At 39.6% G+C, this 22801-nt stretch overlaps 2 protein-coding genes across 4 annotated transcripts; both read right to left on the bottom strand.

The window, feature by feature from the left end:
• Positions 1 to 482: 482 nt before the first annotated feature.
• On the bottom strand, positions 483 to 8857 carry MCTS1 (MCTS1 re-initiation and release factor). 3 transcript variants are annotated; one of them, XM_082864303.1, is made up of 6 exons: positions 8570 to 8857; positions 7225 to 7377; positions 6594 to 6691; positions 3460 to 3593; positions 1441 to 1508; positions 483 to 677 (listed from the first exon to the last, which is right to left on the bottom strand). In XM_082864303.1, the coding sequence occupies exons 1-6, from the start codon at positions 8578 to 8580 to the stop codon at positions 596 to 598; spliced, it is 546 nt and encodes a 181-aa protein (XP_082720429.1). In that variant the 5' UTR covers positions 8581 to 8857; the 3' UTR covers positions 483 to 595. The 3 variants fall into 3 exon arrangements, with proteins under 3 accessions (XP_082720429.1, XP_082720430.1, XP_082720431.1); XM_082864304.1 differs by having other exon boundaries at positions 8666 to 8857; XM_082864305.1 differs by lacking the exon at positions 8570 to 8857 and adding an exon at positions 8008 to 8078.
• Positions 8858 to 20399: 11542 nt separating this feature from the next.
• On the bottom strand, positions 20400 to 20855 carry LOC309978280 (large ribosomal subunit protein P1-like; the record flags this gene model as incomplete). The annotated part of the gene is made up of 1 exon (XM_082864686.1): positions 20400 to 20855. One exon carries the CDS (start codon positions 20853 to 20855, stop codon positions 20532 to 20534), a length of 324 nt encoding a protein of 107 aa, XP_082720812.1. The 3' UTR covers positions 20400 to 20531.
• Positions 20856 to 22801: the final 1946 nt, after the last annotated feature.

The raw sequence follows: 22801 nt of genomic DNA, 5'->3' as shown, positions 1-22801 counted from the left end.
GCTTCAAAATAATCAGAGAGTGGGGTGGGAAGGAGTGAGATAGAGATGAAATAATATTGGCCACGAATTGAAGCTGGGTGATGGATACAGAAAAGGTCCATTATACTATGCTACCCATACTTTTCTATACACTCAAAATTTTCCATAATGAAAGGTTTAAAAACAGCAACAGCAAACAAAAAACACATACAAAAGAGAAGGGGAACTTCTAGGTGCCCTGGGGTAATGGGATAAAAATCCCAGTCTAGCTTCCAGCCCCATTAAGTAGTCAGATTCTCTGGGGGGGGTCAGCCATATACTAGCAAGTTCATTTACCAAATCTTGCCCTTCATCTTACATCATTAGCCTGAGAAAGGACATTAAGTTGTCTGAGTTTGGTTACTTACCAGACACCTTTTAATGTCCAAGTTTGTAACCCAAATTTAACTTGAGTTTAAGAAAAAATAAAATAATTTTTGAAGCTAACAGAATTTTAGCATCTGTTGAATTTATTCAGCATAACCACAGAGGTATTGTCTTCATGTTGTCACACATAGACACAAACACAGATACAACACAATATCCATTTTTAGCCCAAGTGCATTCCTTCTGAGGCTCATTTATATGTCTTCATATGCCACAGCCCATCATTTAAATAATGGATATTTTCAATGCCAATTCCTTTGTTGACTTTCTCACTGCAGAAGGAATAAAGCACATAAACGTATTGTTAAGTATTTTTATAGGCTTACTCATGGTAAGTATAATTCAGGGTGCATTGCTATCTTGAAATTATTGAGCCACATGTAGGGAATTTATTTATATTACACTAACATTATCATCTACATTAAACTACATTACTCTGCTGCAGTTCATGTCTTAAAGCGATTCCAGTGATCTAACTAGTGGGTCCACAGAAACAGAGTAATGATGTCACCAAACCAGGAGAACATAAAAGTGTTATAATTAACCCTGAAACAAAATTAATAGGAATATTTTGGTCATGAGTTCCAACGTTTTTAAGTATATTGACTATATTTTGGTAATATATCTTTAATATTTCCTTAATATTTTATACCACCATGTTAAAATATAAGATAAATACTGTGTGGTACTAAATTATGTCACCGTTTTTAAAAACTAGCAGTAAAATATCTTTCCCCACACCTAATCTAAATCATACTAAATAAATAAAATTCCTAAAATACCACACACATACATATAATACAGCTGTGTTGGCGCACAGGTTCTTTTCAGAATGCTAAAGGAAGAATGCAATCCCAGAGACAAAATAGGTTTCAATGGCTTCCTAAGTGTTAGGAAAAATCAGAAATGAGGCTTCTGTGCTTAAATATTTATAAGATATGGTATGAATGAGAGCAAATTTCACCTGTAATTCTGATTCTTCCTGCATAGGTTACCTATATCTTAAAAGCTAAGGAGGCCTAACAGGAGACTTACATATCTTCTGCAGACATCTTCATGACTCCAACACACAGAGCATGCTGTTTTCCTTCTGCCATGATTGCCTGAAAACACACAGCTAAGAAAACTATTTATCTATCAAAATGCCTTGGAGAGGGGGTGTCACATTACTACTTAAGCCACTGTGAACCCAACTTGCACCTTCGCCTAGTCCATTAACTCCTTGAGGGCAGGGACCTAGCAAAATTTATGGGCAGATTGCAAATACTCAATACATGCTAAATGAATGAATCTAATAATCATTCTCTGTTGTTAAGTCAAATGTTAATAATACCATAACCCAATGCCAACAAAAGAAGAAGAAAAAGAAGTCATGCAAAAAAGGAGACAAAATTTCTTGCATATAAATATTAAAAATAGAAATAAATATCAATTGTTCTAGTGCTTTAATCACTAAATGGTGGTTTTATATAAAGGATACATTAAAACAATAATTATATCCCCAATCAATCTTTAAGAGTCCAATGTAAGTTGCAATCTATCCAGAACAACCAGAATGTTCTTGGTTATCATTTGAAGTGTCTAGAATGTTAAACACTGCAGTACATATTTTAAAAAGTAAAGGTTCAAGGGTACACAGCCCCTCTCTGTACTAGTTTTGTAACTTTCCCAAAGTCTATAATTATTTCAAAATAAAAATTATTTTAAAAGTAAAGGCTAAGTACTAGGAAAATTTTCCATTTAGGGGAAACCCCAGAACTATAAACTTTAAAAACAGAAAAATCATAAACATAAAAGGGTAACCTGTCCTCACAGAATACTTTTCTCCCTTGGTTTTCAAGTCATTCATTCATTCAATGTTCCACAAATATTTGATCACCTATTATGTGACCAGTATCTATATCAACACAAGCTGTTCCTAAGATATAAATATATTGATACAACTTATACTACCCCTTAGATATAACTGCCACAAGAGAGAACACCCTCCTTTTGAGCACAGGACACACTCTTAAACCCACTCTAATGGCCTTTCCGCTCCAGTGATTTCCCCATTCCCACCAAGTATGGTTCCTTTTCTCAACCTGAGGCAAATGGCCACTTTATCTATGACAGAGAAGAAGATGTCCTCCTGTCCAGACTAGGTGAATAAAAACTAATCTGGAATATAGCTGAAACAGCACTGTAGAAATGGAAATAATGCAGAATTATTCAGCTCCATCATGAGTTGAATAGATTCTTAAGGACTATCTGGGACTTTATCATTTCTCTTTGAGAAAACATGTTCTGAGGCCCAAACAACCAACTTAAAAATGAACTTTAGGGGGCTTCCCTGGTGGCGCAGTGGTTGAGAGTCCGCCTGCCGATGCAGGGGACACGGGTTCGTGCCCCGGTCCGAGAAGATCCCACATGCCGCTGAGCGGCTGGGCCCGTGAGCCATGGCCGCTGAGCCTGTGCATCCAGAGCCTGTGCTCCTCAACGGGAGAGGCCACAACAGTGGGAGGCCCACGTACCACAAAAAAAAAAAAAAAGAAAAAAAATGAACTTCAGAATAAATGTTCATTGGAACTTCAAAATAAAACCACTGGGATTGCCAATGGTTCCCACTACTCACTTCTAACATTCCACCTGGTGCTTAAGTTCCTTTCCCTTTTGAGTGCTTTTACTCCAGGGTATCTGGGGTAATTCAAACATAAAAGTAGCAAGATGATGTCCAAATAAGTGATCCAATCATATCATATACAACCTCTCTATTAATAATTAAGAGTTTTATACTGTGTCCTGAGTCTGATAACACTGGTCTCTAACTGAGCTGAAATGCAGCTGGGACTCTTTTGTTACTTGTTCTCATTTAATCTCTAAGATGGGACAGAATTTAGTCTCAAGAAATAATGTTGCTTCCCACATCTTCAAATGTAGCCAGAAAGGCATGAGATAACAGTAAGAGTAACCTCCAAAAAAGTACATCTAATGTTCTCTGGGATGACAGATCTTTCAGCAATAACAAGAATACAATGAACACATTTTTCAACAGTTACAGCCTGGGAAGGATACAACAATCGTATCTACTGCAGCAGGGTAAAGTTTAGCTCCAGGAGAAGTTAAGCCTGGACACATGATATTTGCTCCACTGAGTACAAATTTGATGGCTCCTTTATCAACCTGCTGGTGTGGCAGGATAAAAGGATCTAGAAGAAAAGAAATGCATTACATAAATTAGTAAGACTAATGACTCAACAGAAAAAGGCAAAGGACATGAACAAATATTTCCCCAAATTACAGTATTCTGTGACACATGCAAAATAAAACTGAAACACCCTCCTTCACTTATCAAATTGGTATATATTTTTAAGAAAAGTATTTCCCAGTGCTAGCAAGAGTGTAGGAAAACTGAAATTCCCATATATTGCTAGAAGACTTATAAATGGGTACAAGCTTTCTTTAGGACTACCTGGCAACATGTATCAACAGCCTCGAAAAGGTTCAAACTCTGACTCAGTAATTCTACTTCTAGGACTTTATCCTAAGAAAAAAATGAGAGATGTACAATATATTTAGATAGAAAGATATTCATTATAGCACTAATATTTATATTAGAAATAAACTGGAATCAACCTAAATGTCCAGCAATAAAGTAAGAGATAAACGACTTAAAGTATGTCTATAATACCTATATAATAGGACCATGTTTTTGGAGAATACCCTGGGAAATATTCAAAATATATGATAAGTGAAAAAAGCAGAATAAAAACTGCCAGAAATGGGGCTTCCCTGGTGGCGCAGTGGTTGAAGAGTCCACCTGCCGATGCAGGGGACACGGGTTCGTGCCCCGGTCCGGGAGGATCCCACGTGCCGCGGAGTGGCTGGGCCCGTGAGCCATGGCCGCTGAGCCTGCGCGTCCGGAGCCTGTTGCTCCGCAACCGGAGAGGCCACAACAGTGAGAGGCCCGCTTACCGCAAAAAAAAAAAAAAACTGCCAGAAAGACCTGTGGTTGCTAGGGGTTGGAAGAGACGAGGAGGTGGGAAGGATGAATAGGTAGAGCACAGGGAATTTTTAGGGCAGTGAAACTATTCTGTAAGATACTGTAACAGTGCATACATGACATATGCAATCGACAAAAACCACAGAACGTACAACACAAAGAATGAACCCTAATGTAAACTATGGACTTTCGTTAATTATAATAATGTATCAATATTGGTTCATCGATTGAAGCACGGCAATGCAGGATATTAATAAGAAAAGAAGGATGGGAAGGAAGTATATGGGAACTCTCTGTACTTTGTTCATTTTTTCTGTAAATCTAAAACTGCTCTAAAAAAGAAAGTCTATTAATTAAAAAACAAAAACTATTTAACAGAGAGCCCAATTTAAAAAGGAAAAAAATATGCATTTACACATAACACACAGACACACACACAATACAGGAAATAATGGGATGGAAGTACACTGATATACTAACCATGGTTACCTCTAGGTCATGGGAATACAAGTGATTTTACTTCCGTATTCTACAAATCTCTAGAATGAACACATACTCCTTCTGTAATCTTAAAAAATTTATTTGTGTGTGTGTATGTGTGTCTATTAATAATTCGTAACCTAAAAACTAAAGGATCCCCAAAGGATTTAAAACAATATCTATGGGAAAAACTTTTCAGGCCTCTCAGGGCTCTCTAGGAATAATAACAATAATTGGTAAAATGTATTCATTTTAATGTCTTACCACTAGCTCTCCCACTAGTCAGAGAACAAATAAGTCTTTTTCCTACCAAGACTAGAAATTAATTTAAACACAGCTCCAAATTAAACATCTTACTGAAAAAAAGGAAGCTGAATGAATGAATGTGTTTACTACTCAAAAGCCATAATTTGTTTTCTAGATCTCCATCCTCATTAATATCTGTCCTTTAATAATAATGATAATGATGATCCTGATCATGGGGATGATGACAAGTAGTAGTAGTGGATGGACATTTACTGAACAATTACTACATCATAATAATGGCTATTATATATTGAGCACTTACTATGTTCCAGGCATTGTGTTAGGTGCATTACATGTGTGTTACTATCTTATTTAATCCTCACAACCCTGGGAGATGTAACATAAAATTGCTTCCACTTTTAAAGATAAGGAAACAAAGCTTAAGTGACTTGACAAAAGTGACATGCACTGGGAATTGAGCCCAGACCTGCCTAACTCCAAGTTCACACTTTTAACCACCATATCATCCTGCTTCTTGCACAAGAATAACTTTAAGATGTTCTAAAAGGTTGGTTCCCAGCAAAATATTATTAAACAGGAACATCTTTTTCTTCCAACTTATCGTGAAAATGCTTAACATATAGAAAAACTGGAAGAATAGTTCAATGAGCACCTGGATACCATCCACTTAGTTTCAACGATCGTTCATTAGCACTTTGCTATATTTGCTTTATCTCTTTCTATTTATACACACATATTTTTTTCCTCTACCATTTGACACTTCAGACACAATGCTTCACCATAAATAAGCACACATGCCAGACACATACTGGCTTGAAAAGCAGAAATTTTACTTTGCAGTTGAAAAACTCTTGTACACTGGGATAGCATCTTCCTTTGGGTTTTCTTTTGTAATGTAATCAATCTAACAACATGCAAATGTGGGTACATAATAAACATTATTTTGTTTCTTAACACCTGACCTTGGCACTCAACTAACAATAACTGGGATTCCATGCTTTCCCTTATACAGACTTACCTCTATGAGGCAAATCTGGATACAAATGTAAAAGAAAATGCTCACAGCACTTATCACAGTTTGTGAATATATATTCGTGTAATTATCTAATTGTTGTCTATTCTCCCAACTAGACTGTTAGCTTCCTAGGGACAGGGACCATATCTATCTTTGCTTCCTATCACATTCTCAGTACCTAGCTCAGTGCCTGGCACAGAGTAAGTTTAAAAAATAGTTTTTGAATTAAGTAATGAATGAATGAATGCTCTTTCTTGGGCTTTCTGGAATGCATAATGAGAGAATTTGCATTTTTCAGATTTACCACAAGATGGGGAGGGGGGAAATCTTTTTAGTTTTATATTCCATATAGCCTAGTACTAATAAGTTAACTACCAGAAGTCACTTTCAACTCCTTTTGTGTCTTTCCATATGCCCAAATACATATTTTCTAACAAGACTTACATTTGTGAAGTAATCTTAGGGTTGGATAAAAAGGCCCTTCTCTTTGTCTAAAAAACAGTAACTCTCCATTTACTGTAAGGATCTCTATATGTTCATGGCTGTAAGACAAATGTCACAAAGTACCAAGTTAGATATTTTCTTTCAAAAATGAATGTGCCAAACATCCTTTAAATAATGTATAATATGAAGCATGCATATACAGAGATACAGTAAGCTTTAAAAAAAAATTTCAATAAAGATCCAGGGCAAAAAAAAACATTTTTTTTAACGCATACCAGTCCAGTAGAGAAAAAGGAAAAATATGACCTGCTACAATTTTATTTCACATTTTATTATTTTAAATTCCTTTTCAGATAATTAATAAAACAAATCTCTAAAGCACAAACTGAAATAAATCCAACTCTGAATAAAAACATTTAATTAACTCTTTAATAAAACAATCAGTACACAAAGCCACATTTTCACAAACATAGAAAAACACTTGAAAATACAAATATTGATAAGTTTTAGAGTTACTCATTTAGAGTAGATAAATAGTTAATGTGACGATAATTACATTTATTATGAGTGCAATCTAATCATTCAATATTCAGCTTCTCTGAACTTTACATAGAAAAAAATAAAGACTTACCATCGCACTATTTTGACAGGATCTTTCTTAGGCATGATTTGATTAAGCCATGGTTCAATACCTGGAAATTGTTCTAACAATTGGTTCTTAATACCCTTTATAACTGAGGTTTTCAACTGGATGCAGTTGGACACATTTTCTTTTTCATCAAATCTGCCAAATGATTTTTGCAAGGAAAAAAAAAGGCATTTCCAAGAAGACATATCAGAATAGCTAAAGGTATTGTTTTAATTAGTCATCTATTTCCAAGCAAATATTTAGACGTCTAAAATAATTATGAAATAAATTGTTTTTTTAATACCATTTCCCTTTTATTGTGTCCAGCACAAAACCAAAGTCTTAATACAATATTAAAATAAACTGTCATAAAGTCACAATTAGCTGGGCGGGGGGGGCGAGGGGAGAAGGATATGAGGCATATTTCACATTATAATCTGTAATTAGCTACACAAATGCCTCTCCTGGAAAATCTTACTCAACTCTACCCAGGAAGAAACAGATTCCCACCTATAACAGAACCTGTGTAAAAAAACAAAAGCAAAACAAAACAAAATGAAAATACCCTCAAGCGTTGATATACAAAAGACCAACCCAAATATAACAGTGAAAATCGGCCCCTCCTAGGCTATGTAATCTGCTGAGATTCTTTTTTAAGTGATGATGACAACGGTATTTAACATCCCTATTTATTTTTGCTCAAAATGTCCTGCACAAAACCCACCTCCCTTTGCCCATGATCCCCCTTTGCTTTTTGCGTCTACCAAATCTGGAAGGCAAACCCACTAGGTAGGTTCCAAAGAATTTTTGTCTTCCTCACACTGAATAGCCTATGGGGCAGTCACGCTATTTTCAAGACAAGGTTCATCTGGCAGCTAGGCAATAGGTATCACAGTCCGCTAGCTTCCTGTCACCCAGACTCCTTCACTCCCATGACCCAGGAAGTCAAGCCTTCCCTTATTCAGTTCATAACTAGTAACCACAAGGCAGTGAGTGCAGGGCTCTCCTCTCTGCTAAAGAGGATATGTCCCCAAATCACAGTGCAAGGATGTGATTGGTAGAACCCTAGGAACGGAGATAGGACTAGGAAAGGGGGCAAAAGAGAAAGAGAGGTAAGGAGAAAGAAAATGAGGGTGGGAGGACCCAAACCCAACTGAGGATTAGGGACGAAAAGCTTAAAGAAGTGTTGCTAGTTGCCAGTTGAGAGAATAGTTCTATAGAAAACCTTAGGGAGTAAGGATGGCAGGGGCGGGGGAGAGAGAAAGAGAATCTTTGCTCTCGCCCTCTTCCCCACCCCCACCCCCACCCCCTTTGTGAGCAGCCAACGGAGGCCACAGCATGTCCTTACTTCTTGAACATGATCCAAGGTGAAGGGGGCGACGATAGGGAAGGGCCCGGAATGGGGAAAAAATTGAATTAGCAAGGGTCCGGCAGATCCCCTTACACGAGGAAGGCCGGAACTGACAGTCGGAGCTGTTGTCGTTATCCGGAAAGGGAGACAGCCAGCCGCACTTTACGGTTCTCAGAGAAATTTGACTACTTCCGCTCCTTAAAATCGTCGGCTCTTTTGCCGGCCCTTTTTGGTTTACCGATCCCTATCCAGAGCGGGTAGCTGAAAAGGCGGGACTTGTGAAGGAAGAAGAGATAGAGCAATCATTGTAAGAGCAGGAAGAGAAGATGGAGGGGGCGGGGCAATCAATCAAGGCAGTATTTAAGGCCGTTGCGTCACTACGGGTTCCTCAAAGGGTCAAAATTCTTCCGTGTTTCATTGCTACCTACAGTTATTTTTTAGTGGGAATGGTTTTTGTTCCCTGAGACAACCGAATGGATTGGTGCTTACCGACCAGCTTGAAGCCAAGCAAGCCTCTTGACATCATGTTTATGTACTCGTGGGCTTGCCAAATTTAGCAAATAAAAATATAGGACGCCCTGTACAGGACATTTGGATTTCAGAAAAACAATGAATACTTTTTTTAGTATAACTGTACCTCATCCAATATTTGGGACATACTTATACTAAAAAAAGAAAAAAAGTACGTGCTATCTGAATTGAATTGGGCGTCCTGTATTTTAATCTGGCAACCATATTCACTGGCCACAGTGAGGTGCCCCCAAAGAATTATTCACTAGGCTGCTGTCCCCTGCCTCACCCCCATGGCTATAAGTTGAGCTATTATAAATATAAAGAGGTACCTTCCCTGAATGATGGAATGTCCTGTAGCCGATCGATACTAGACTAATCCGATTGAAGAGATAACAGCTAAAGAAACACGTTTTACTTACGTGATTTTAAAAAAGAGCAAATCAAGGGTTTTGATCAGCAAAGAAAGCATAGAAAAATGCAAAACCTAAACAGGCACTACCCAGGCGGTGGGATGGGTGTGCACTGATCTGTAAAACAAATACACCAGTCTCTCCAGGGAGCAAATACTCTATAATGGGGAGATGGGCCTTGGCAATGACAGCAAATGGTATTATGTGTTTGAATTGTACTGCTAACTCACCTTGCCTTGATTCTATGGTAGCAACAATCTTCTGATTATAATTTAGCTTCCCACGAAGATCTGCCCGGAAAGGACTTGCTATTTTCAAATCATATCTGCGTGAACAATTGTCTTTATAAATTAATAAATTGGCATTATGGTTTATACATCAATCTCTTGAGAACGTCCTTAGCGTGAATCCGCATTCCCAGCATCAGTCAACTCTGTGACATTTAAATATCGTTTATGAACATACAAAACTGAAGCCCAGACCCCAAGCTGTGGTTAGTGCTACACTGTTAGGCTTCTTACAAAACAGGAGAACTTTCCTCTACTGGCAACTCACATCGCCCTGGAAGCCTGCCATGTAACAGTAAATATATTATAACAACTATAAACAGTTATAATTAAGCGGTTGGAGGTAGGAGAAAATAAATATTTTGTGTTCAATCTAAACATAACACCTTAGTAATAACAATGTATTCCACTAGTAAATAAAATTTAACTTGATGAACTCCAAAATTTATAATACCTAGATGGACTTCCTAATTTCTTGAACTTCCTAATTTCTTGAACCTACTAATTTTAGACTTATTAAAAAGTATTATGCTGAGTATTTGCAGTGCTAGAAATAAGAGCTAACTTTTAATTCTATAAAAATTATACATAAGGACTTCCCTGTTGGGCCAGTGGTTAAGACTCCACGCTTCCACTGCAGGGGGTGCCAGCTTGATCCCCGGTGGGGGAACTAAGACCCCACATGCCGCGTGGGGCGGCCAAAAATAATAATAATAAGGTTTTAAAAAATAAAAATAGGGCTTCCCTGGTGGCGCAGTGGTTGAGAGTCAACCTGCCGATGCAGGGCACACGGGTTCGTGCCCCGGTCCGGGAAGATCCCACATGCCCATGAGCCATGGCCGCTGAGCCTGCGCGTCCGGAACCTGTGCTCCGCAGCGGGAGAGGCCACAACAGTGAGAGGCCCGCGTACCGCAAAATAAATAAATAAATAAAATTTATACATACTCTAAATTATGACAAATCCCACATGCATGGAATAGATATATAGCTACATGTGCATACATATTTTAATCCACTTTCATATACTCTGATAATCACAGAAACTGAATCTGAATTATGACAAATGCCAAGTTAGGTCATTAGTATTAACGAGGGAGATATTTAGTTCTGTATGTGTACATGAATACCTTTATTCATAACCCATCTACACAGATACATAAGCAGGGCCCACTTTTCACTGTAATGTGTTTCTGGTTTTGTGTTGTAAACAGGATTATTTTTCCAAGGTTATAATTGGGGGTTTACTCCTGACAGAACTCATCTTCAAATAAATCACTGCTACAACAAACAATATGTCATAAAAGAAGAAATACCTCAAAATAAACCTCTTCCAAAATTGAAATAATGAACTTCATTTATTCATGCAATAGTTATAAAGGACCTTTATGTTTTAGACATATATGCTGTCTATACTAGAATTCATGCATAGATGTTCTGTGCAATTTATTTTACAAGGGACATCAATGTACATGCAGCACAGGACACAAAAAACCCAAGTCTAGCATACAGTTTACTAAAATAAGTAACCTAGCTATAATAAGCATTAAATATTTAATGATTGTATTTGCTGTCTTAGAATTTTGAAACAATTTTATAGGATCATCTTGACATAAGACTCTAAAATGCTGCCCAAGGAAGTTTACAGTAAGGCCTCCTTTTCTTCTTCATAAGCTTCCTTGAGCAATAAGCATGGTACCAAAACCCTTCAGAGTATCCAGTAAAAAATGGTTTCTTTAGGAGGTGGGCCATAGCTTTGAACACTGGAGGAGGTGCTTTCACTGCAAGAAAGAATTGGGCCACTGCCAGACCCCTACTGGGTCTCTCATCTCTCAGAATCTACAGCCTGTGAAGTCTTCCATTAAGGTCACTTTTCCCACAAACCGCCCCGCAGCCTTATACTTCAGAGCCACCTGCAGCCTGACTTTATATCCCCCACAAGGTCAAGACATACCTAAGAATCACACCACTACCCCCACCACCAATCACTGTGCAGAGCACAGGTGAGAAAATGCATTGGCCACGGCCTGGATCTTTCCATACAGAGCAATATAAGGAACACCAACCAAACAGCATCATCAACCTCTAGTCCCAAATACAGCTAAATTTGGAGAAAGCTGAGAGACCCCTATTTATCAAAAGACTGTCAGAAGTAACCATCTTGACAAATTTATGATAAGCCAAACTCACTGTGCCTCACTTACATCCCTATTTTCTTTTGTCATCGCCCAATATGTAAGCACCAAGTTCAATCTATTATTATGTGACCTTGGGCAAGTCACTTAAACTCGTGTGCCTGTCTTCTCATCTGCAAAATAAAGGCTCTACTTTATGAGGTTGTTATGAGGATTAAATGAGAGAATACAGGCAACGCATTGTTAAATTATTAGTATTGTTATTATTAAATTACTATTGCTGTCATTGTTATTCCTCTCTTCTAACCTCATTCCCATATTCCTCTGTGCTTCTTCTCCTGCCACCTGACCTCTCATTACTACCTTAATTTCCAGGTGCTTCTGCTATGCCTCCCTGGAACACAATTCCATGATTAACAAACTCTCCTACCCATCCTCCAACTTATCCCTGAATGTCCAGTGATATTCCTGGCTTTCCAATGAGATTGGAGCTTCCCTTACAGCCCTTTCAAGTGAAAGTGATTTACACCAAGACGCTGCATGTACTAGGGAGTCAGGAGGTGATGTGATGCCCTCTTCCAGCCACACTACAACTTCTAGACAATTCCTCCTTCACCCTCAGGTTAAAAAAAAAAAAAAAAAAAACCCTGATTCTTCTTCCTCCAAGTTTCATACTATCTGGTTACACCTCGACTTCCTCTTTGCTGTCCTCTACTCATTCATTGAAGATCCTGGTTCACAGCCTTTCCTCTCCACCCTAGAGTCGTTAAGCACTGCAAGAGAAAAATCACAGTTAAATAAACAGGTACCACCCTGAATTCATAGCCACCAGCCTCAAATGGACCTTCAATATTCCTGGGGAAATCCTTTCATGTTTTCAGGTCACTCTCTCATTCTCCCCAGGGATTCTTTCAAAGCTTGCCCATTTTCCTCAAAACTCCAACACCTCAACAGCCCCTTCAATCTACCAAATAACTCACCTCTTAAAGATAAGATAGAAGTCTCCATATGGGAAACCAACTTCCTACTACCTACTACTACTAAACTAGGAATATATTCAGAGCCATCCTCTACTGTTAAAATGAGAGAGAGCCCTCTTCCAAGCTAGGTCTAATTCCTCCATCTTCCAGATCCCTTTCATGTACAGGTCCTCAGTAACCTTACTCAAGCTGTCATTACCTCTGTCCTCTCCCTCTCTACTGGCTCCTTCCTCTCAGCTCTTTCAACGGAAATACATGAATACACCCACATCGTATAACATTCAAACAACATGGAAGTATAATGACCATAATCATAGCTAGCATCTACTGACTACTTACGCTATGTCAGGCACTGTTGTGAGTGCTTTCATGTATTAACTTATTTAATTCTCAGAGTGACTTTATGAAGTAGATACTATTATTATTTCCATTTTATAGATGAGAAAACTGAGGAAAAAAGAGGTAAAGTAGCTTGCCCAAGATTACCAAGCTATGAAGTACCAGAATCTGGAATATATATATATATATATATATATATATATATATAGTCACTTTGCTATACACCAGAAACTAACACAACATTCTGAATCAACTATACTTCAATTAAAATTTTTTTTAAAAAACACACACAGGGCTTCCCTGGTTGCACAGTGGTTAAGAATCCACCTGCCAATGCAGGGGACATGGGTTCAAGCCCTGGTCCGGGAAGATCCCACATGCCCCAGAGCAACTAAGCCTGTGTGCCACAACTACTGAGCCCACATGCCACAACTAGAAGCCACCGCAGTGAGAAGCCCACACACCGTGCAGCAACAAAGACCCAATGCAACCAAAATAAATAAATTAAAAAAAACAAAAAAACAAAAAACACACACACACACAGCCATGCTAACCAGCTTCATTTAAAATTCATGATCACTAATCTCAAGTGGGCCCTTAATGCTGCCTGGCAATTATAGTATATATCCTTAGACTAGTGCTGTCCAATAGAACTCTCTGCAATGATGGAAATATTCTGTAATCTGTGCTCACCAAAACAGTAGCCATCAGCACATGTGGCTACTTATGTTTACATTTAAATAATTAAATTAGATAGACTTTGAAAAACCAGTTCCTTAGCCATATTAACCACATTTCAAGTACTCAGTAGTCACATGTGGCTAGTGGCTAAGTATTGGACAGTTCAGAATAAGCCATTCAGTCTCCCCTAGATGACTATTTCTCTCCTTCAACCCCCAACACCTTTCACAGACTCCCACCACCCCATCTACCCACTTCTACCAGCATCTCAAACACATGTCTAAAACTGTACTTCTAGACTCTCTCCATTCTGTCCCCTCATACACTCATCTGTCCCCAAACCTATTTTATCCACAGTCGTCAGTTATTGACAACTCCATCCTTTCATGTGCTCAGACCTGAAATCTTAGGAATTTCCTTCACTCCTCTTCCTCTCACACTCCACCCCCAAGTCATTGGTAAGTCCTATTGATTCTTCAAAATATATCAAAAATTCAACCACTTCTCATGACCTTCACAGCTACCATCCTAGTTCAAGCCATCATTATCTACTTCCTGGATTGTTTCAATAACCCCCAAACTGGTCTTTTACCTCTGTCTCGCACCACAATCTGTTTTCAACACAAGCCAGATTTTCCTATTAAAAGTGAAATTCAAAGTAAAGTCTTTTCTCTGCTCAAACCTCTCCAACAGCTCTCCATCTCAACTAGAGTAAAACCGATATCTGTACAATAGCTTACAAGGTCTTTAATTGTCTAGGTTCCTGTTACCTCTTCAATTTCATTTTCTGCTACTCTTCCTTCCCTTTTCTTACTCTTCTCCAGTCACACTGACTGCCTTGCTATTTTCCAACACACCACATCTTAGGGTCTTTGCACTGGTTGGTCCTTCTACCTGGAAAGCTCTACCCCAGATCTCCACATGACCAATTCCCTCACCTCCTTCAGACCTTTGCTCAAACGTTACCTTCTCAGTAAGGTATTGCCATAGTCTCTCCTTTTAAAAACGCCATCTAGGGACTTCCCTGGTGGTCCAGTGGGTAAGACTCCACGCTCCCAATGCAGGGGGCCCAGGTTTGATCCCTGGTCTGGGAACTAGATCCCCGCATGCATGTAAAGATCCCGCATGACGGGCTTCCCTGGTGGCGCAGTGGTTGAGAATCTGCCTGCCAATGCAGGGGATACAGGTTCGAGCCCTGGTCTGGGAAGATCCCACATGCCACGGAGCAACTGGGCCTGCGAGCCACAACTACTGAGCCTGCGCGTCTGGAGCCTGTGCTCCGCAACAAGAGAGGCCGCGACAGTGAGAGGCCCGCGCACCGCGATGAAGAGTGGCCCCCGCTTGCCACAAATAGAGAAAGCCCTCGCACAGAAACGAAGACCCCACACAGCCAAAAATAAATAAATAAATAAATTTATAAGATCCCGCATGCCACAACAAAAAGCCAGCGTGCTGCAACTAAGTCCCGGCGCAGCCAAAATAAATAAATAAATAAGTATTTTAAAATGCCATCTACCACCCGCCCCCACCCCTTTACTCAGTTCGGTTAATAATGACCTCCGCCTTGCCAAAACCAAAAATCATACTCAGTTCTCATTTTACTCAAACTCTCAGTAGTATTTGAGTTGACCATGATCTCCTTCTTGAAACACTTTGGTACCTTGACTTCCTTAACACCACCCTCTCCTGATTCTCTTTAGCCAGGTTCATAGCTTTCCATACCATCTATATACCATGGACTTCCAATTTGAAATCTCCAGCCTGGATATCTCCTCTACACTTCAAACTATCCAAAGTTGACATCTCCACTTGAATAATAGACACTGCAAATGAAACATGTCCAAAATAGAATCCTTGATTTCAGCCCCTTCCCCAACATGCAATCTTCTTCATCTCAATAAATGGGAGTCCCACCCACCTATTTTCTTGGATCAAAAATCCCTGAAGCCCTCTCTTTCTCTTACATCCTTCATTTAGTCCATCATCAAATACTATCACCTTTACTTTCAAAATATATCCAAAATCTGATCGCTTCTCACATACCTCCAACACTATGACTCTAGTCAAATTCACTATCATCTGTCACCTTGACTACCAAACTCATCTCTTACTTATTTTGCTTCTTGCTTTCACTCTTATGCCTGCTGCCTTACAGTCTATTTTTTACACAGCAGGTAGGATGAACCTTTTAAAACATAAGTCAGATCATGTAACTCCCTTGCGCAAAACCCCCAGTGGCTTCCCATCTCAGTTATAATAAGATCCAAGGTCCTCATCCTGCCCTGAAGGCTCTACACAATCTGGCCCCCATCCACCCCTCCACCTCATCTACTACTACTCTCCCTTTCTCTGCTCCAGCCACATTGGCTTTCCTGCTATTCCACAAGCATGCCAAGCATGGTCCCTTGCTTCTCAGAGTCTTATTTTTTTTCATTGGTTCTTGGATGAATAGAATTAAATTAATCATAATCTTTGATTCATGGCACATTCTCTTTATTAATACAAGTATGGTTCATTTTTAATTAGTTTTTTAAATAACATAATAAGTATCCATGAACCTAATAACTAAATCTAACCATATGGCCCTAATCTCATTCCTCTGCCTTCCCCCACCCCCTGGCAAAGAATCATTATCCTGAATCCTGTGTTCATCATTTTGTGGTGCTCCATTTAATACAATTTTATGTCATACATATATATGCACACACACACACATATATATACACATACATATATAGATATGTACATATCTACATACATATATGGATATATATATCTTTCTTAAAAGTATGATTTTTATTATAATGTATTTTAACTTTATACAGCTGTATGCTGTATGTACTCTTTGGGAACCTAATTTTTCCCCCTCCATATTTACTTTTCTGAGATTCACCCATGTATATTTGCATGTTGCTGTGGTTCATTCATCTTGATTGTTGTATAATATTTCATTGTATGAATAACACTTCAAGGCCTTGGCACTTTTGCCCTCTGCCTAGAATGTGCTTCTCTTAGATATCCACATGACTACCTCCTTCACTTCACTCACGCCATTATTCAAATGCCACCTCATCTTAACACTACCTAAAATAGTGCACCATTTTACACTCTCTCTTTTACTCTTCTTTACTTTTCCCCATAGCACTTATCACTACTGCTCTGAATATTCTCACTTTGCCTCTCCGGATCCACTCTCCCCCTTTCCACCCTGCTCTGTGCCCTGCAGCAGATCTTTATGATCTGCAATAATAGGCTTCCTTGCCTTCTGGTTTCCCCTTTGGTTTTGCCTGTGAGAGATACCCTCAAGAGACAGGAGGGTGGGAGAGACTGGAGTTGTAGCATTTATTCCCCAGCTCCCTCCCTGCTGTGATTTTCCAGCAGCTGTGACGCTCCTGTCTGGTGACTCTCTCTTATTGCCATACTTCTCTCCAGGTTGACTCAGGGCCAAGTTATGGTAATGTCTTCTCATTCCCCTCCCACCTGTGGCTGCTGAATCATTTCTTGTCCTTTCACTTACTATTGTTTACAACTTTGTAAATACTCCTTCATTAAATGCTTATCAATCCTTCTGTTTGAATGCACCTCTCTTTTCTGCCAGTACCCTGAGTGACAGGACTGCCTGACGTTAAAATTATTTATTTTTGTTGTTGTTGATTGTCTGTTTCCCCCAGTAGATAGTAAGCTTCAAGAAGGTAGGGGCGGGCTTCCCTGGTGGCGCAGTGCTTGAGAGTCCGCCTGCCGATGCAGGGGACGTGGGTTCGTGCCCCGGTCCGGGAAGATCCCACATGCCGCGGAGCGGCTGGGCCCGTGAGCCATGGCCGATGAGCCTGTGCGTCCAGAGCCTGTGCTCCACAACGGGAGAGGCCACAACAGTGAGAGGCCCACGTACAGCAAAAAAAACAAAACAAACAAACAAACAAAAAAGAAGGTAGGGGCTTCCCTGGTGGTGCAGTGGTTAAGAATCCGCCTGCCAATGCAGGGGACACGGGTTCGATCCCTGGCCCGGGAAGATCTCACATGCCACGGAGCAACTAAGCCTGTAGGACACAACTACTGAGCCTGCGCTCTAAAGCCCGTGAGCCACAACTATTGAGCCTGCATGCCACAACTACTGGAGCCCACGTGCCACAACTACTGACACCTGCACGCCTAGAGCCCACGCTCCACAACATGAGAAGCCACCGCAATGAGAAGCCTGCACACCACAATGAAGAGTAGCTCCCACTAGCCACAACTAGAGAAAAGCCCACGCATGGCAACAAAGACCCAATGCAGCCAAAAATAAAATAAATTAAAATAAAATAAATTTTTTAAAAAAGAAGGTAGGGACTTTGGGACTTCCCTGGTGGCGCAGTGGTTAAGAATCTGCTTGCCAATGCAGGGGACACGGGTTCGAGCCCTGGTCTGGGAAGATCCCACATGCCACGGAGCAATTAAGCCTGTGCGCCATAACTACTGAGCCTGTGCTCTAGAGCCTGCGAGCCACAAGTACTGAAGCCCGTGTGCCTAGAGCCCATGCTCCGCAACAAGAGAAGCCACCGCAATGAGAAGCTCACACACCACAACAAAGAGTAGCCCCCACTCGCCACACCTAGAGAAAGCCCACGTACAGCAATGAAGACCCAACACAGCCAAAAATAAATAATAAATAAATAAATAATTTTATTTTAAAAAAATAAAATAAAAGAAGAAGGTAGGGACTTTATCTGACTCCCTGCTATATCCCCAAGGCCTAGAATAGGCTGAACTCATAATAAGCATGCAATAAATATTTAAGTGAATTATCAATACATATAATACTGCATTTTAAATGCTTACACACAAAAAATTGCTTGCACATACCTCTTTCAAAACAAATGCCATTATTTCTTTAAGCTACATACGTAACAGAATTGCAGAGTTGAGGGTTAAGTGGATATTTCATTTAGTAGATAGCACCAAATTTTCCTCCATTCTCCTATAGAAGGAATCAGGGCTCCATGGAGAAATGGCTGACTCTAGGACTGGAGCATGGAAAATATAAAATGAGTCGGGAGCACCATAAAATTTTTTTTAATTATAAAAAACTGAACAAACATAAAAACAAAAACCGCCTGCAATTATAGAGGTATGTCAAAGGGATATAGGAGCCAACTGAAAGAGCTTCCAATGGCCAAATTTGAAACAATATGAGCAACAAAATTATCATTGGATTATAATTCAAAGTATAAAATAAATATCAACAAATCCATACTGATATTAATAAATGATTGAATAAATAAATTAAAGGAGAGTACACAAATCTCTTGTACAGAAGAATTCCAAATAATTTATGTAGATACTTTCTCAAGCCAGTGGAGCATAACTGCCCACTCCTTAAGCGTAGGATGTGCATAATGACTTCCTTATAAACAGTGGAGTTTGGAAAGAGAGAAAGAGAGTAGTGTTGCAGTAGAGAAACAAGCCAAACACTGTCTCAGCCAGGCAGTCAAGGTTCACCTCATCAATGATAAATCATGTTGATAGCATGTACCCTTGGTATGATGTATAACTATGGAAAATGCATCAGACAAACTCAAATTGAAGGATATTCTACAAAATATCTGACCGGACTCCTTAGAACTGTCAAGGTAGTCAAAAACAAGGGAGGTCTAAGAAATGGTCACAGCCAAGAGGAGCCTAAAGAGATATGACTAAAGATGATGTGGTCTCCTGGATGGGATCCTGGAGGAGAACAAAAGGGGCATTTAGGTAAAAACTAAGGAAATCTGAAGAAAATATGGACATTAGTTATGAATAGTGTATCGATATTGGTTCATTAGTTGTGATAAATGTACCATAGTAATACTAACAATAGGAAAAACTGGGTACAGGGTATATAGGAGCTCTCTGTAATATTCTTATATATTTTCGGTAAATGTAAAACTATCCTAAAAGAGTTTGTTAAATGTTTTAAAAATACCCTATCAGGATGGCTATAATTAAAAAGACAAATAATATCATGTGTTAGCAAGGATGTGGAGACACTGGAACCCTCACACATTGCTGTGGGAAGATAAAACAGTACAACCTCTTTGGAAAACAGTTTGACAGTTCCATATAATGTTAAATATGGAGTTACCAAATGGTCCAGCAATTCCACTCCTAGGTATCTACCCAAGAAATGAAAACATATGCCCACACAAAAACTTGTACATGAATGTTCATAGCAGCATTATTAATAATAGCCAGAAAGCAGAAACAACAGAAATGTCCTTCAACTGGTGAAATAAATAAATATGGCTTACCCATACAATGGAATATGATTCATTCATAAAAAGGAATGAAGTTCTGATGCATACTACTACATGGATGAGCCTTGAGAATATTAGGCTAAGTAAAAGAAGCCAGTCACAAAAGACCACACATTGTATAGTTCCATTTATATGAAACGTCCAGAATAGGCAAATACATAGAGAAAGAAAGCAGATTAGTGGTTGCCAGGGTATGGGGAAAGGTGGGAATAGGATGTGTCAGCTAATGAATACAAGATTTCTTTTTTTTTTTTTTTTGGTCAGCAAAGAGCTCTGCTCTTTATTGAACGTGTTACTAAAGAGGTTTAGTCAAAAAGACCAAAGCCCATGTCATCATCAGACTCTTCACATTCTTCTTTCTTTACGTCTACTTTCCTCAGCTGGGGCAGCAGTGGTGGAGGGGGCAGGACTTCCTGCTGGTGCAGGTCCACCAGCTGCTGGGGCAGGTCCACCAGCTGCTGGGGCAGGTCCACCAGCCCCCACATTGCAGATGAGGCTCCCAATGTTGACACTGGCCAAAGCCTTTGCAAACAAGCCTGACCAGAAAGGTTCAACATTTACACCAGTTGCTTTAATGAGGGCATTGATTTTATCCTCCATGACCATCACCTCATCGTCGTTCAGGATGAGGATGGAGTAGATGCAGGCGAGCTCTAAGACGGAGGCCATGGTGCGGGGGAGTGCTAGGCAGGGGCTGCCCGGCGTGATTCTAGTCGCCCGATGATGTGAGGGCCTCACCCCAACGCGGCCTTAGACACCTAAGTGGCAGCTGAGGAAAGGGACAGGATTTCTTTATGGGGTGATGACAATGTTCTAAAATTAGAATGTGGAAATGGTTGCACAACTCTGTGAATATACTAAAATCATTGAACTGTATGCTTTAAAGGGGTGAATTTTATGGCATAAAAATTCTATCTCAAGAAAGCTGTTATCTAAGGGACTTTAACCAGAAAAAAATTCTAAGTGTGTTGATTTTGGGGGCTCTTTCTGTTGCTAATTTGTAATGTTATTGCACTGTGATCAGAGACTGTTACTCCTATGATTTCTGCATTTTTGCAGACTAATAAATGAGTCATTTTGGAAAATGTTCTATGGGTATTTGCAAAGAAAACACAATCTATGTTTGGACAGGGTAATCTCATATATATTATATATATATGTATATATATATATATATATATTCAACCTTGTTGAGTAGTGTTATGATCTTCTGTATATCCTTACTTATTCACATGATCTGATGATTTCTTAGAGAAATATTTTACTTCAAATATGCCTGAAAGTCTGGCCAGCAACCCCAATCTTATCTCTTATTAAGTTATTCTGAACTATTTCAAACCTTCTCCACTTTTCTCAAATTTTTGCCACCCCTCCCTTAACCATCACATCCTACTTTATACATAAAAATGGAAAGGAAGATGGGATTGCCTTCATCTGCCTGGTACCAAACAAACAACTTACAACTGTCTACCTTCATCCCGTTCCATTTAACTTTTCTCATTCTTCTGACAATAGAAGAACTACCCCTCCTTCTGAGACCCATTTCTCCACCTGCACTTGGTATTCCATTCTTTTCCATTTTCTCAGAAACCTTGCCTTATCAATTATCCTGTTTCTCTCTTGATTCTTCAGCACCTCTCTCTCTGGAGTCTAATTCTTCTCTCCTTGAATCTGGGCTTGTCTTAGTGACTTCTTTAACCAAAAGAATGCAGCAGAAGTGATATTCTGGAATGTATAAGGCTAGGACAAAAGAAGCCTTGCAGCTTCCACCTAGGCCTCTTGGAACACTTACTCTTGGACTCTTGAAGCACCATGTAATGTGTCTGCCTACCCTGAGTCCGTCCTTCTGTGAGAAGACCCAAGCTAGCCACGCAGAGAGGCTGTCTGGAGAAAAAGATGTCCAGCCCGCCCCCAAATATTCTAGTTCTCAGCTATTCAAGTCATCCCAGCTGAGGCCCCAGACATCATGAAGCCAAAATGAGCTTGATGTGCCTTGTCTTAATTCTTGACACCAATAATTATCAGATATAATAATAATTATTATTACATTTTTGTTTTAAGCCACTAAATTTTGGGATTGTGTGTTAAGAATAACTAGAAAAGAATAACTAGAATGGGGACTTCCCTGGTGGCACAGTGGTTAAGAATCCGCCTACCAATGCAGGGGACGTGGGTTCGAGCCCTGGTCCAGGAAGATCCCACATGCCGCAGAGCAACTAAGCCCGTGCACCACAACTACTGAACCTGCACTCTAAAGCCCACAAGCCCGTGTGCTACAACTACTGAGCCCACATGCCTAGAGCCTGTGCTCCTCAACAAGAGGAGCCACCACAACAAGAAGCCTGCGCACCACAACGAAGAGTAGCCCCCGCTCGCCGCAACTAGAGGAAGCCCGAAGACCCAATGCAGCCAAAAATAATTAATTTAAAAAAAAGAATAATTAGAATGGTCAAAAATGACCTTTGTGTTGCTAAATGTAATTGACATGTTTTCATCCTCATTTATTTGACCTGTCAGTAGCTCTTCTTTCAGGGAACCATTGCCTCTTTTTGAAATACTCCCTTCCTTTGGTTTATCTGACACATCACTCTCCTGGCTTTCCTTATACCTCTCTA

Source organism: Leucopleurus acutus (assembly GCF_964270905.1).
Source record: "Leucopleurus acutus genome assembly, chromosome: X".
NCBI classification, from domain to species: Eukaryota; Metazoa; Chordata; class Mammalia; order Artiodactyla; family Delphinidae; genus Leucopleurus; species Leucopleurus acutus.
Note: the sequence above shows the minus strand (reverse complement) of the source record. Positions and strands in the feature narration are given on the sequence as shown.

Excerpts from the sequence above, each read along its gene's own strand:
- MCTS1 (XM_082864303.1), bottom strand. Across the intron at positions 1,509-3,459 it reads CTGCAGTAGATACGATTGTT|GCAATCATGGCAGAAGGAAA; the intron begins GTATCCTTCCCA and ends GTGTGTTTTCAG. Across the intron at positions 678-1,440 it reads AAGATGTCTGCAGAAGATAT|TGAGAAAGTCAACAAAGGAA; the intron begins GTAAGTCTCCTG and ends TTCCTTCTGCAG.